This window comes from Phaethon lepturus, unplaced genomic scaffold (assembly GCF_000687285.1).
Source record: "Phaethon lepturus isolate BGI_N335 unplaced genomic scaffold, ASM68728v1 scaffold27468, whole genome shotgun sequence".
In the NCBI taxonomy this organism is placed as follows: Eukaryota; Metazoa; Chordata; class Aves; order Phaethontiformes; family Phaethontidae; genus Phaethon; species Phaethon lepturus.
The window spans coordinates 1-12,492 of NW_010555907.1; the positions used below are offsets into that span (position 1 = coordinate 1).

Below are 12,492 nucleotides of genomic sequence, written 5' to 3' on the forward strand. Positions count from 1 at the left end.
AGGGGAGGCCCCAGGTGTGGCTGATTGTGTGCCCTCAAGGCCCTGACAGCAGCCTCCCCGCTCAGCCCACCCCCTCTGTTTTCGCACTTTACAGGGGTCTGGGCTCAGGAGGGACTTGCTGTACAGTGATTTTTAATTGCTGTGGGGTCTTGGGGCTATTTAAGGGAGCAGAGGCCTGAGACAAGTCACTGGGAGGGGGATATGACATGAGAGATTTGGGGATGGGGATAGTCGGGCTGCCCATGGGGGGTTCCAGGGGTCAGAAGGCCTTGGGGGTAAAGGGGAGACATTGAAACCACCCCTGAAAGATCCCCAGAGGCTGGGTAGTACCGGGGGGGTTTCATTCAGGAGCCCGGGGTTGAGTAAAAGTCAGATGTATCTCAGCGATTGCCAGGCAGATTGGCAGTGATGAGACAGGTTTGAGGTCAAGTGGGTGCCTAGCAGGTTGTGGTCTCATATCCCATGCAAGGTCCTTGGCCCTGAGGGGTGCACGGGCGGGTGGCAACGGTGACCTGCTGTGTGGCATGTAGCCAGCTGCTCTCTCGAAGGTGCGGACTGGTGGTGTGAAAGAGGAGAAGCACCAAGGTAAAAGAGGAGAAGGTGGTAACAGTCTAGTACTGGAGGCAGCGTCGTCATTCCTGAAACTGTCTTTTTGGTCCAGGACAGGTGCCTGGCTGACTGCAGCTAGCTGGGGGAATTCTGCATCGTTCCCTCTTGCCAGATCTCCTGTGCCTTCTGGTTGGGTTGCAGCTGCTGCAGAGACACGGAGAGAAGACTTTTTCCTCCTGCATAGTGAAAACTTGTTTCTTCCTAGGAGCATCGCTAATACGTGCTGGGAGGAGGATTCCCCAAACAGGCAGGCAGGGACGGCAGCTGGGGATGTTGAATGGGGAGCTATAAATCAGCAAGCTGCTAATTAAGACCACAGGAGGCTGGTAAGTTACTGAAGGCCTGTATTACTCTCTTTCAGAGCTGTGGGCCATTAATAAGATCCCTGGGACCTACTCCGAGCACGTGGCTCTCCAGGGACATTACTTGTGAGCACCCTATGTTGGGCATGTTCTCAGAGTTGAAGTTCCCTGTGCCCTGGGGCCACGTGGCAGCCAAGGCCTGGGGACCCTCAGAGGGACACCCTGTGCTGTGCTTGCACGGCTGGCTGGACAACGCCAACACCTTTGACAAGCTCATTCCACTGCTCCCCAGAGGTAGGTCTGGCCCCTCAGGACGGTTCTTGCTACGTTGCAGGGCTGCACATTTGATACTCTCTCCCTTTCAGATTGCTATTATGTGGCCATGGATTTTTCTGGCCATGGCTTGTCATCCCACCGACCTGCAGGCTCCCCCTACCATTTTCTGGATTACGTGAGTGATGTGCGCCGGGTGGCAGCAGGTGGGTAGTTGAAGGGACCCTTAAGGAGATACTTGTGCAGGGGATGCTATATTGCTCCTGCTCCTTGGAAAAGGCAGGCAGCATTTACTGCTAGGAGAGGGGTTAGTTCCCTCTGCTTCTCCCTAGCCTGATGTTAGCTGGTGCTTTGTGACCACAGATGGAATAAGCATCCTGTTTCTCAGTATTTTGTGAGAGGAAGAAACAATAAGCCCTGGGAAGCAAGTGTTTCTATACTAGAAAGCAGTAGTGGCGAAATGGTGGATGCAACTACATAGTTCTGCCAGGCTGACTTTTTGTAAGAAGCCAGTGACCTCTAACCACTGTTAGGTATAAATTGGAGACTTCTGTTTCTCCCTGATGACAGCTTGTTGCTTGCTTTAGTATCATACAAAGAAATCTGAAAGCCAGGGTGTCTTGGGCTCCTAATAACTCCTGATCTAACTGCCCACCTATATGATCTTGGGGGAGGCTGTGGCATGTGCAGTATTGCATCCCTCATTCACTATACAGAGAGCCTCTAGAAGTTCTTTGACATGGCAAAGGGTAAAATGCGCCTTTCAGTGAGATATATTCCATATGGGCAGCACTGATGAAGCGGTATTTTCCCGTAAGCCTCTTGGAGTGCCCTAAAAACGGACTGAAGATCCTGATGTGCTAAATGGTGCAGAGAGCTTTCACTTGGAATGATCATACTTTCCTCAAGGCAGTGGACCTGGCTCTGTGTCCTCCCAGCTCTTGCGGAATGCCCTGCAGTAGGATGCTCTGTCAAGGTCTCTCGCTTCCAGCAGATGCTGCCCAGTCAGGCTTCTTTGCTGCTTCTTGCCAGTCTTGTGTCTGGCAATGAATGGGAATTTGCTGTACTTTGCCATACAGAGAGAGCTTGAGAGCCTTGTGGCTTAACTACCAAGGAAATGAGGTGGTAGATGCTTTTTTTCTTTAAAAAAAGCCCTTACTTAGCCACCGTGTTTCTGGATTAGGAAGCAAATTAAGCAGTGCAAAAGCCCTCCTGGGAGAAGGGGCCCATATTGGTGGAGAAACGGCAAGGTGCCGCTGCTCTGGTTTCTAATGCAGCACTGTTTTTTGTCTGTTGCCACTTAGCCTTGCAGTGGAGACGGTTCACCCTGATGGGTCACAGTATGGGTAAGTGGCTCTTGTCCTTGTAAGCTGTGAGATTTGAGGAGCTGGATTGGAATATTTATTATATTGTGTCAAGTACCAGGTTCCTGTTTGTGAGTGATTACAAAATCCGTGCCCTTGTTTGAAATGCCTCTGCTTTCAAGACCCTGTAGTACAAACAGTGGTAACTCTTGCTGTGGGCCTTTCTCCCACCCCCAGGAGGGAACAGTGAGGAGTGAAGAAGGGTAATCTACGGCAGGAGAATTTGCAGCAGGCCTTTCTGCCTGGTCCCTGCAAGGCCACAAAGCCTGGGGACAGCAGGGCCCTTCTTGGTGGGTCGTGGAGCTTGTTGAGGGGAACTAGATTCCAGGGTCTATCTCTTTGTGCCTGGGACATGATTAGGTTTTGCCATGATTTGGGTTTTTGCTCCCTAGGGCTGCTCTGGCCATAGCTCACAGTACCTGTTCACCATACTGTTTCAACTAGTAACTCTTCCTTGGCCTTTGCTGCCTGAAAGGGAGATGGGGATGGCGCAGGATGGGGAGTCCAGCTGGCCAATAGCCCTGCTTTCTGCCTGCATCCTGCCTGCTGGGAGAGTTTTATTCTGTTGCTGGGGCTTTGTCCCTTGGTACAGCATGCATTTGTGCTCCTAAGGCAGCTCCTGCTGTGGGGAAGGGGAGTTTCTGTTACCAGGGGTGTCCAGTCCATAACTGAGCACACTTCTTTCCTTTACAGGTGGGTCTGTGGCAGGAATGGTGAGTAAAGCATCCTTTCTTCATCAGTTTTGTAATTTCTGCAGCTGGAACAACAAAGGGGAGAGGAATGGACAGACTGTGTGGGACTTGGATCTCAGGGGAGGAGAGGCCCTTCCCTGACCCCCTCTCCAGTGTAGCAGGATGAAGACATCACTCAATGCTCAGCTTTCTCTTTCTCTCATACTGTTTCGTCTCTCCTCAGTTCTGTTTCCTTTATCCTGAGATGGTGGACAAGCTGATCCTGCTGGAAAATCTTGGCTTTCTGCTAGCGCCAGAGGTTAGATTTCACGTGTCCTTCTCCCTCCCTTTTAAAAATAAAAAGAGATGTTTTTACTTCCCCTCATTTGTTCAGAGAAAGCACTGATGTGACCAGTTCCTGGCAGATCACACAAGTCTCAGGGCTCTTCCTTTGTAGGCATAGATCTGCTCCTTGTTGCATGGACTGAGGTCCCTGCTTAGGGTAGCCCTTGGGGGACACTTGGTAGTGCTACACAGCCTGCAATCCCTTAGCACCAAAATTCACTTGTCTGTGCCATGCCCTTCTACAAAGGGAACTGGGGCCTCTCTGTCCAAGCAACTGCCAGCCGAGGTTGTCTTTTTGCCAACAGCTTGTTGGGTGACCTGCGTGCAAGACTGGTGGATTTCTTTTTCTATTCCTGGCAGGACATAAAGCTGCATTCCCAACCTGCTACCAGATGCTGGGGCTTTGGTTGGCAGAAGTGGGACAGAAGTCCAGGGTCAGAGAGACAAAAGATACCAGATTTCCCTTGTTTTTTTGGACAGTTGTCCTCAACTCAGAAGTGAGGTAGAAAGGGGTAGGAAGAGATTGCAGGAGTAAAAGTTAAGTTCTTTACAGCAGTGCTTAGCTTTCTGTTCCTACCTTGCCTTTTAAATATTTAAATATCCTTTTTCCCCAGAAATGGGCATTTTTAATATGATGTCCATAACTGGTACCAGTTCTGATTGACGCTGAAGGGCAAAATGTCCTCTGCTACCCTCTGATAAGGGGTAGAACGATTCAGAAGAGAGAGGTTACTTGTGTTCCTTACCTCTCTTTGTTTCAGGACACTGAGGCATGGCTGAAATCAAAACGGATGGTGATTGACAGATTACTGAGTCTAGAGGCAAAGCAGCAAACTCCCAAAGCACGTAGCCCTGAAGCAGCATTGCAGAGGTGGGTTCCTATCTGTCCTCTTCATTTGCTGCCTGCCCTCACCTTGGACAGAGTTATGGCTACTTGAACCAGAAGGGGAAACTGTTCCTCTACTTCCCCTTTCAAGTCCTCCTCTGGAATTTCAGGAAGACCTTTTGCTTCTGCTGCTGATAGAAGCTGCTGTTGCTTCCTGCTCCTCTCTGAAGCACCCTGAGAGCTCCCTGTCACCTTGTCATGCCATTTTTGCTTGGCTTCTTCCCTTTCCCAGCAGAACAATCTCTCTGCCATGTCTCCCCCAGGCTCTTAGAAGCAAACAGACATCTGACAGCAGAGGGTGGGGCAATCCTACTGCAGCGAGGAGCAACTGAGACGCCTGCCGGTAAGGGGCTGCTTGGAGACAGGGCTCATCACAAGGCTGGGCCAATGCTGGGTGTGGGAAGGGAGCAGTGCCAACAGCCATTGTCTTCCACAGGGTACAGGGTGCCCTAGCTACAAGTTTATGCAGCCTGAATGGGATCAATTAGGTCTGAAGGCAGAGCACTCCCTTCCTAGCAACTGGGGTTGGTGCTCGAGTCCTAGAATGTGTAAAGAAAAGGAATCAAAAAAAGGGAAAATATGAATTAATCGTATTCCTCTTGTCTCAAAAAGTCTTGGGCAGACCCCAAAGGTCAAGAGAAGGAGAGCAACTCGTGCAATACATGAAAACCTTCTCTTGTTTTTTCATTCCAGGCCTGGTATATAACAGAGACATGAGAGTCCGTACGGTGAGCATTGCTCTTCTGATGTGCCCCCTGCCACTTCTGAGCCCTGAGCTTACAGAAGACTCGGAGATAGTGGAGGCCTGTTCACTAAGCCCAGGCCTTGCCTCCACCCAACTCTTTACTTTCTGCTTCCCTAATTCCCACATCTCTCTTAAATGCTGCTGTTAAAAGAGCCTGCGCTCAATCATTAACTGACTCAGCTTACAGTCACTGGAAAACGTTACAGATTATTTTTTTTTTTTAGCAATTCCTCTGCCCCAGGGCCTCCTGGCCACATTTTCCTGCTGTTATAACTCTTCAGGCAGCTGATGGATGGATGCTTTAGGTCAGCTTCCTTGTCAGGTCATCTGTATGAGAAAGGGGGAGAGTGGAGCAAAGTCCTTGTTTGATATTTTGATAGCTTTGTGCCACTTCTGAGCAAGTAGGGCTGCCTCTACCTGTGTTCCTGCCAGGCTATGAAAGCCAGAGTAGTGTACTGTCTCCTTTTTAGTAAAAGGATTTTTAAAGCTTTTCTCTGCTATGAGATCATTCCCATATGTGCTATATCCCAGCAGGCAGTGTTGCTGGCAGCCCTGAAACACAGCTGGACAGAAGGAGCCTTTGCAGAGCCAGTTATTCTTATGCGCAGCCTGGCCGCCTGTCATGTCCCAGCACAGCAGCTTCAGGGCCACAGCCACGTCTGCCTTCAGAGCTGCTAGTGTGGCAGGGGTCAGGGACACCCTCTGCCCCCAGCTGCTGTCCCTGACTTTGCCGCTTTCTCTATCTTTGCACCTGCAGCAGAATCGAGAGTCCTTCACAGTGGAGCAGTGTGTGAAGCTCCTGCAGAAGATTCAGGACCGTGTTCTCATCATTGTGTGAGTGAGGCACAAGCCAAACCAACCCTTGCTGCCTCCCTGTAGCCCTGGGTAGAGAGGTGAAGGTTAGAGAGGAGTCCTCTGCTACCCCTTCCTCTGCAGCAGCCACCCAGACCTTTGGGCCAGTTGGCACACCAGTACAGCCTCACATGTGAGAAGCATTTCCTAGCTCCCCCACCACTGCCTTGGGCTGGGCAGAGAGCAGCTGGCAGGTCCTCCTCCTGGCCTGGTGCTGCATTTTCAGGCTGGGCCTCCCTGGTGCAAGGCCGACCAAGGAACTGCCTGACCTGTCCTGTCCTCCCCACACTCATGCCTTCACATTGCTGTCCCATGACTTTCTGTCCCTTGGCCCCACAGCAAGGGACCATCCTGGCAAACGCACAACCCTCCACGGCACCACTCCTACTTGCTTTCCTCCTGGCCTGGCTCTTCCCCCAGTCACAGCAACCCAGCCTGCCCCCTTCTTCAGACCCCAAAACCTCTTCCCTGAGCGAACTGGTGAAGCCATGGCAGCTTCCACCTCCTCCAGCTGGTCCTGGAGCCCCTGGCCAGACCCAGCTATTGCAAGCTCTCCCCTGCAGTGCCAGGGGCAGGGAGGAGCTGTGGGGAGTAGCCAGGGGCTTGTGCAGAGCCACACATGCTGTTAAGCTGATTGTCAGTCCTCTGCATTTTTCCAATACCCTTGGAGGGCAAGATGTGCAGGCCTCTGTGGTGGTGTTAAAAGACTCTAGGAAATGAAAGGAAGTGCTAGAAGTTGAAAAATGATGTGCAGTTTTGGCTTTCCCGGTCTTTTAAAATTGTAAGAACTTCGAGATTTTCCTGCTTGTCCAGAAATGCAACATCATGGTGAGGACAAGTCCTCTAGGCCATACAGAGTACATGCCTTTGAGCCTGGGGTGTCACCTTGTCCCATCACCACCAGGACAGTTAGGAGACAGCATGATCTTAGCTCTGCAGGGAGGTCTAATGGTGGCTTCTCCAGGAGGACTGCCCTGATACCTCCCTCTCCAAGTAGCGCACACCCTGTTGAAAACAGAAGTATGGAATGGGGAAAGGGACAGAGGGGAGACATAGAAGCTGGCTGGAAGAAAAAAATGAAGAGCAGAAGACAGGGTGGGGGCAGGGACTGATGTACACAGACCAGTTAAGGAGCCAGCCCTGCAGGGTTTTAATCAGTCTCCACTCTGACGCTACTAGGCAGGCACCCAAGGTTTTAAACAGATAGTTTGATAGAAAATAGCTGCTTAGCCAAGCTGTGCCGTGCTCCTCTGACTACCCTGTATTACCCTGTAACCCTGCTGTTGAGAAGCAGCCTGGAAAGAGCAACTGGGTCTGTCACTCCACTGTCTTGGGGACAGGACAGCAGCAAAGACAAACAGAGGCACACTGCATGCTGTACTGAGGCTTGCTGTTGCTTTTCAGAGCACAAGATGGACTCTTGGTACCACACAAGCTCAGCAGCAGAAATCACTTTGTGAAAGCTCTACAGGAGGCAATTGAGTCTACCCTCAAAGAGGTGAGAGCAAATTCCATGCTTGCATCTCCAATGCATGTGCCACCAACCTGGGAGCAGCAGCTAGGAAGCAACTCACCTTGGTGGACACCCCCTGCTAGGTGATTTGTCCTGAACATCACAGTCCTCACATGGGTGGAAGCCAACTTTGCCCCTGCTGCTGAAGTCCCAAGTCAGTACTGCCCTCTGGACCCAGCTCTTCCCCAGTCCTCCCATCCCTGTCCTGCTTCACCCCCTGCACCCTGAATTGCCACACAGCAAGCACAGCTTGCCCAAAGGAACACTTGGTCCACATCTTATGTCTTCTCCCTCCAGCACATCCAGCTAGTAGAGGTGCCTGGGAGTCATTTTGTGCACCTGAATGAACCAGAGGTGGTGTCTGGGATCATCAGCAACTTCCTGACAGCACAGAATGCCAGAGCCAGGCTCTAGGAAGAAGGGTCACTGCTGCAGCAATCCAGGAGAACAGTGAGCTAAAAAGGAGGTTCTGGAGGAATTGTCACCATTCCTACCTCACACCCAACATCAGTTCCATGATACCTTTCCCAAGGCTTAGCTCACTGCAAGGTGGAAGCAGGTTTGCCAGGGAGTTCCCTGGGGGGACAGCTGAGCAAAATATCCCTGTTGTCAAAGGGAAAAGGAATCGGTCCTCCACTTTTAGCTCTGTGAGTACAGGGATAGATGCCCAGAGTGGCTTTCCCCTTGCTTTTTCCTAACTTGCACCGTGATATGGAGCAGGAATACAGGCAGAGGCATCTTCCATGACAGCAGCAGCAATACCAGCTATAGGTGGCTCATCTCAACTTCTCCCTGAGGATGGTGCAACCAGTCTCCTCCCAGGATTAGACCTGAAAAAACAGGAGCATTCTGCTTCTCTGCTTACTTCCATGGATGCCCAAGCTCAGAGGGCTTCAGTGTCTCTGTTCTACTGTGAGAGCTGCTGCTTGTTTAAAAGTCAGCTTAAGTAAGAGCACACCTGGGCACAGAAAGCCATTTTAATGAATGCCTAGGGAATGAGTCACTAATCCTCTAGCTGAAGCAGCTAGGAGAACTACTAATAATGGAAAAGTTGTCAGAGATTATTTCTGTCCTAAATAAAGATTAATCTTCCACCATTAACTCTGTCATCTTGACTGTATAGGAGAGTGAACCTCCTTTCTTTTGGGATGCTCACCCAAGCAGCTAAACCACCAGTCTTAGGAGGCAGTGATTCTTACATGCATTCTGCTTTAGGTAACAGCATATTAAGGATCCATCTGCCTCCTAGTTAAATTGATGCAAAAAGTTAAATAAAGCAAGCAGGTCTGGCAGTTTCCCCATACAATGGAAACTGCATTCGTAGTGAGTTTTCTAGAGGAGAATAAATCTGTTTTAACCCAGCTCTGTGGAATTTACCAGCATTTCCACCTTACATTCATGGTCACACCCATATCGAGGCTGCAGGCAGTAAAATAGATATGTAGAAGCCTGGGGCTGGGTGCGTTACAGCCCATTCTGATCACTGAGTGCACCGGGGTGAACAATTGTCAAGTATGAATCTCCACAAATATGACATGGGTGGTACAAATGCATTGCCCCACAGCTGGATGTGCCTGTTGCCATCCTTACCTGCCTCCTGTGGGCTGGTGACAGGTTAAAGTGGAAATGGGCCTTGGCAAGAGTCTGGTTTCTCCCTCCAAAGCAAGGCTGACCTCTCACCTTGTTCTAGTGATGGTGCTGAACAGCAGAAGTTGCCATAGCCCTGCCTGTAGAGGTCCACGCACAGCTGAAAAGACTGGGCACCTCAACACCTGCCTGGGAGGTAAACAGCAAAGGGAAGGGATAGCGCTCTGTACCACACCGCTGATCTTTGCTTGTGACAACAGGTCGGGGAACTTCCCAGTCGGGCTTTTCCCAAGGTCACTTCCTCCTCTTCTTACTCACCCCCAGATAATATGTGCCAAGGAGTACAGGCATACAAGCCACGACTTTAATCGCCACCCCAGCACACAAGAAGCTGTCCCCCACAGCAGACCACAGGAGTGAGAGGCATTCCCACGTTCTGAGAACATAGCAGCAGTTATTTACAGTTCTTCAGCCATTCACTGCCCCTGCAGAAGTGGTGCTAGGTCAATCCCAGCTCTCACCAAGCTTTAGGAGGGCCGTGGGTGTCAGGGAGATGTCACAGGTTGTCACAGGTACTGCTTCAGCCCCTTGACCTGAGCACCCTGGGAAGCGGTGATGCAGAGCTGGATGATGGCCAGGAGAGCAGGATACCAGTGCAAGAAAAGAAAACTCCCCCTCCAGTGGTGGTTGCTGGGATCTCCCACTTCAGATCCAAGGGCAGGGAGAAGCTGAAATTCCTTGAAATCCTTTGGCACATGGAGGCCACAGGCATGTCTCCTGTCCTCTCCAGCACAGGCATCTGAGGAAATAGCTCGGCATGGCTTAGTAAGGCCGAAATTTGCGCTGGGCTCGCATCAGTGCGATTCTCTGCTTGTCCTCCTCAAACTTCTTCCTCAACTGGGCAATGTCTGAAAGATGCAGAAAGAGAAAGAGGACAGGTCACACAGGAGCAGCAGATGTGGAGAGCTTCACTTCCACACACCAGGAGGGGCTCAAGTCCTTTTGCATCTGGGCCAAATGCCAAGCTGGGGCGCCGAGCCATTCATCTCTGGCAGTGTTGCAGCACCCCCTTGGGGAGGAAAGAGGATAGTTTTCCCTTTCAGTTGCTGCCTTTGTGCAGACTGAAGAAACATCTATTGGAAAGCCATGACCTGCGCACTCTCCCGCAAAATATTCCAGCAGCGCCCTTGCTAGGACAGGCGGTGGCAAGGGGCCCCCCTGTCAGCCAAGAGCTGGCAAGGTTATTTGCACAACCACCCAGCCAACTGCTCACCTACAGCTGGACCTGCCCTCCACTGAATGAAAAAGGACACTCTTTAAGACACAGTGTGAGAGACAAGAGATACAGGCAGGAGTAGGAGGAGACTCGGACACTCACGTTCTCTCTTAGTCTCGCGATGCTGCCAGGCATAGAAGTTGAGCAGCTCTTTGCGTGCCCTTTTCTGCTTCTCCCTCTCCAGCACCCGGAGGTTGGCAGCCTCTGTTCGGGGCAGGCCAGGCTTCCGGCCCTTCCGTGTTACCTTCACCCAGCCTTCCTCATCTGGAATGCCCTCCTCCTTGGCCGCTTTGGCTTCTTCCTGTAAAGTCAGGAGGGTGAGGCAGCTCAGTGCAGACAGGCTGCCAGCCAGCCTGATGCACAGCTCCTCTACAACCCCCCTTACACACATGCAATGCTACAGCTCCTGCTTCTGCACAAGATTTGAAGGAAGGTGTGGGACCAAGGGCGCATGCATTCAACTCTCAGTTACAACACTGCATGCCAGCCAGGACCCAATTTACTTGTTGGTACCTATTGTAAGCCCTGGGTGGAAGGGTCAGGTGTTGTGGACCAAACCAGGACCTGACCGCCCACCAGCAACTGGGAGCAAAACAACCTTGACAGCCACTGTGTTTCCCTCTGCCCTTTCCACTGAGGCCTGGGCACGAAGAGATGCTCTCTTTCTTTCCTGTCCCCAAACTAACTGCTTAGCTGGGTTGCCTCCCCAGCCTAGCCTCACCTCTTCTATCTTTTTGTCATAGTCTTGCATATAGGCGTCCACCTCAGCCTTCAGCTCTTCCTGATCCACAACTGAGGCCGCATAGCTGTCGATCCACTCTGAGACAGAGAGAACAGAAGTCAGCAATAGCCTCTGTTAAAAGCAAGCCCTAGCATGATGCTTTGGGCAGAGATGTTCTTTGGAGAGAACCGCTGTGGAGGTAGACATAGTCTGTTCACGTTTCTGTTCAGCCTCCCCACTGCCACAGCTCAACCAACTTGTGGCCCAGCCTACAGCCAGTAAGCGATGGTAAGAGCTTGCAACTTTCTCAATCAGGAGTGGGCTAGTCTTAAGCCAAAGAGATGCAACATTCAGGGCTGCCAATGGGTCACATCCAAAGTGCTATCATCTTGACAGACACCTGGTGCCTGTTACTGAGCCTGACTTCCATTTCGACGGTAAGACACAAACAGTTTCTCTGAATTTATGTGATACTGAAGAGGTATAGGGGAAAAACTACCCTTCCATGGTACCAAGTGATCCCATTCCCCCATAGGGTCACTGGACCAGACCACAACATCCAGAATAAAAAGATTGCTACCTTGTAATAATAAAGCAGGACAATGAAACACTGGATGTCACCCGTCTCAGTAAAAAATAGTCAGAATTCATCTGGGACATACAGGGTAGGGTTCAGCGATGAATGGGTATAGCTTTTCCCCAGCACTAACTAGCAGGAAGATAGCTAGGGCTGACTTACTGCTAATACCAGTTTTCACAGGGTGACTCTCTGTTGATATCAGCAAGGGACCTTCCCGTGACAGGGCCTTGGCTGCCTGGACACCAGCTGGTTTCCTGAACACCACATATGCTACTTGAAATCCCTAAAAGAAAAAGACAGCTAGGCCAGTCAGATACACCAGGGCAACTGGTGATGCAGAAAGGAGCTGCAGTACAAAGAAAATAAAATACAATACAATAAAAATGAAACCACAAGTTACAGTGGGATAGCAAAAAAAGATAATGTAAACTTAAATAAGTAAAGACATTGCCCAATGTGCCCAAATGGTTTCTCATATGAGAATGTTCCAAATAGTACCATTCAGTGCTTGCGATTTTTTCCCCTTCTGACCACTAAAGCATCAGTATTCTTCCCTGCCCCAAGCTTTACCGTTACAGTTTTGCGGTTGAAGAATTTGGACGTGAGTTTTTCTTTTTTCTCTCCCGGCTCTGGCTTCTCACAAATGTCCACAGACTGGACACGCCCGCAGCGGGTGAACAGCCTAGACAGAGAGTCCTAGGTGCAAAAAAATAGAGAAAACAAATGGTATAGGAAAGCAGGAGTAATTCCTCTCCCCACCCTCTCCCG

The 12,492-nt window shown here is 50.7% G+C and overlaps 2 protein-coding genes across 2 annotated transcripts; one reads left to right on the forward strand and one right to left on the reverse strand.

The window, feature by feature from the left end:
- The first annotated feature begins 1,057 nt into the window (after positions 1-1,057).
- Positions 1,058-7,974, forward strand: SERHL2 (serine hydrolase-like 2). The gene is made up of 11 exons (XM_010292322.1): positions 1,058-1,205; positions 1,277-1,390; positions 2,489-2,530; positions 3,242-3,261; positions 3,464-3,538; positions 4,326-4,435; positions 4,714-4,793; positions 5,144-5,178; positions 5,953-6,029; positions 7,452-7,545; positions 7,858-7,974. Exons 1-11 carry the CDS (start codon positions 1,058-1,060, stop codon positions 7,972-7,974), a joined length of 912 nt encoding a protein of 303 aa, XP_010290624.1.
- A 1,885-nt stretch (positions 7,975-9,859) lies between these two features.
- Positions 9,860-12,429, reverse strand: RRP7A (ribosomal RNA processing 7 homolog A (S. cerevisiae); the record flags this gene model as incomplete). Its single annotated transcript, XM_010292323.1, is given in 5 exon segments — positions 9,860-10,055; positions 10,526-10,724; positions 11,145-11,242; positions 11,884-12,007; positions 12,295-12,429. Coding segments are annotated over 5 exon segments (642 nt in total), but the record flags the coding sequence as incomplete, so codon positions are not given.
- Positions 12,430-12,492: the final 63 nt, after the last annotated feature.

Bases quoted from the DNA above. Each gene is read 5' to 3' on its own strand.
- SERHL2 (XM_010292322.1), top strand. From the start codon at position 1,058: ATGTTCTCAGAGTTGAAGTTCCCTGTGCCCTGGGGCCACGTGGCAGCC. The intron at 2,531-3,241 runs GTAAGTGGCTCT...TTTCCTTTACAG, and splicing joins CCTGATGGGTCACAGTATGG to GTGGGTCTGTGGCAGGAATG. The intron at 4,794-5,143 runs GTAAGGGGCTGC...TTTTCATTCCAG, and splicing joins AGCAACTGAGACGCCTGCCG to GCCTGGTATATAACAGAGAC.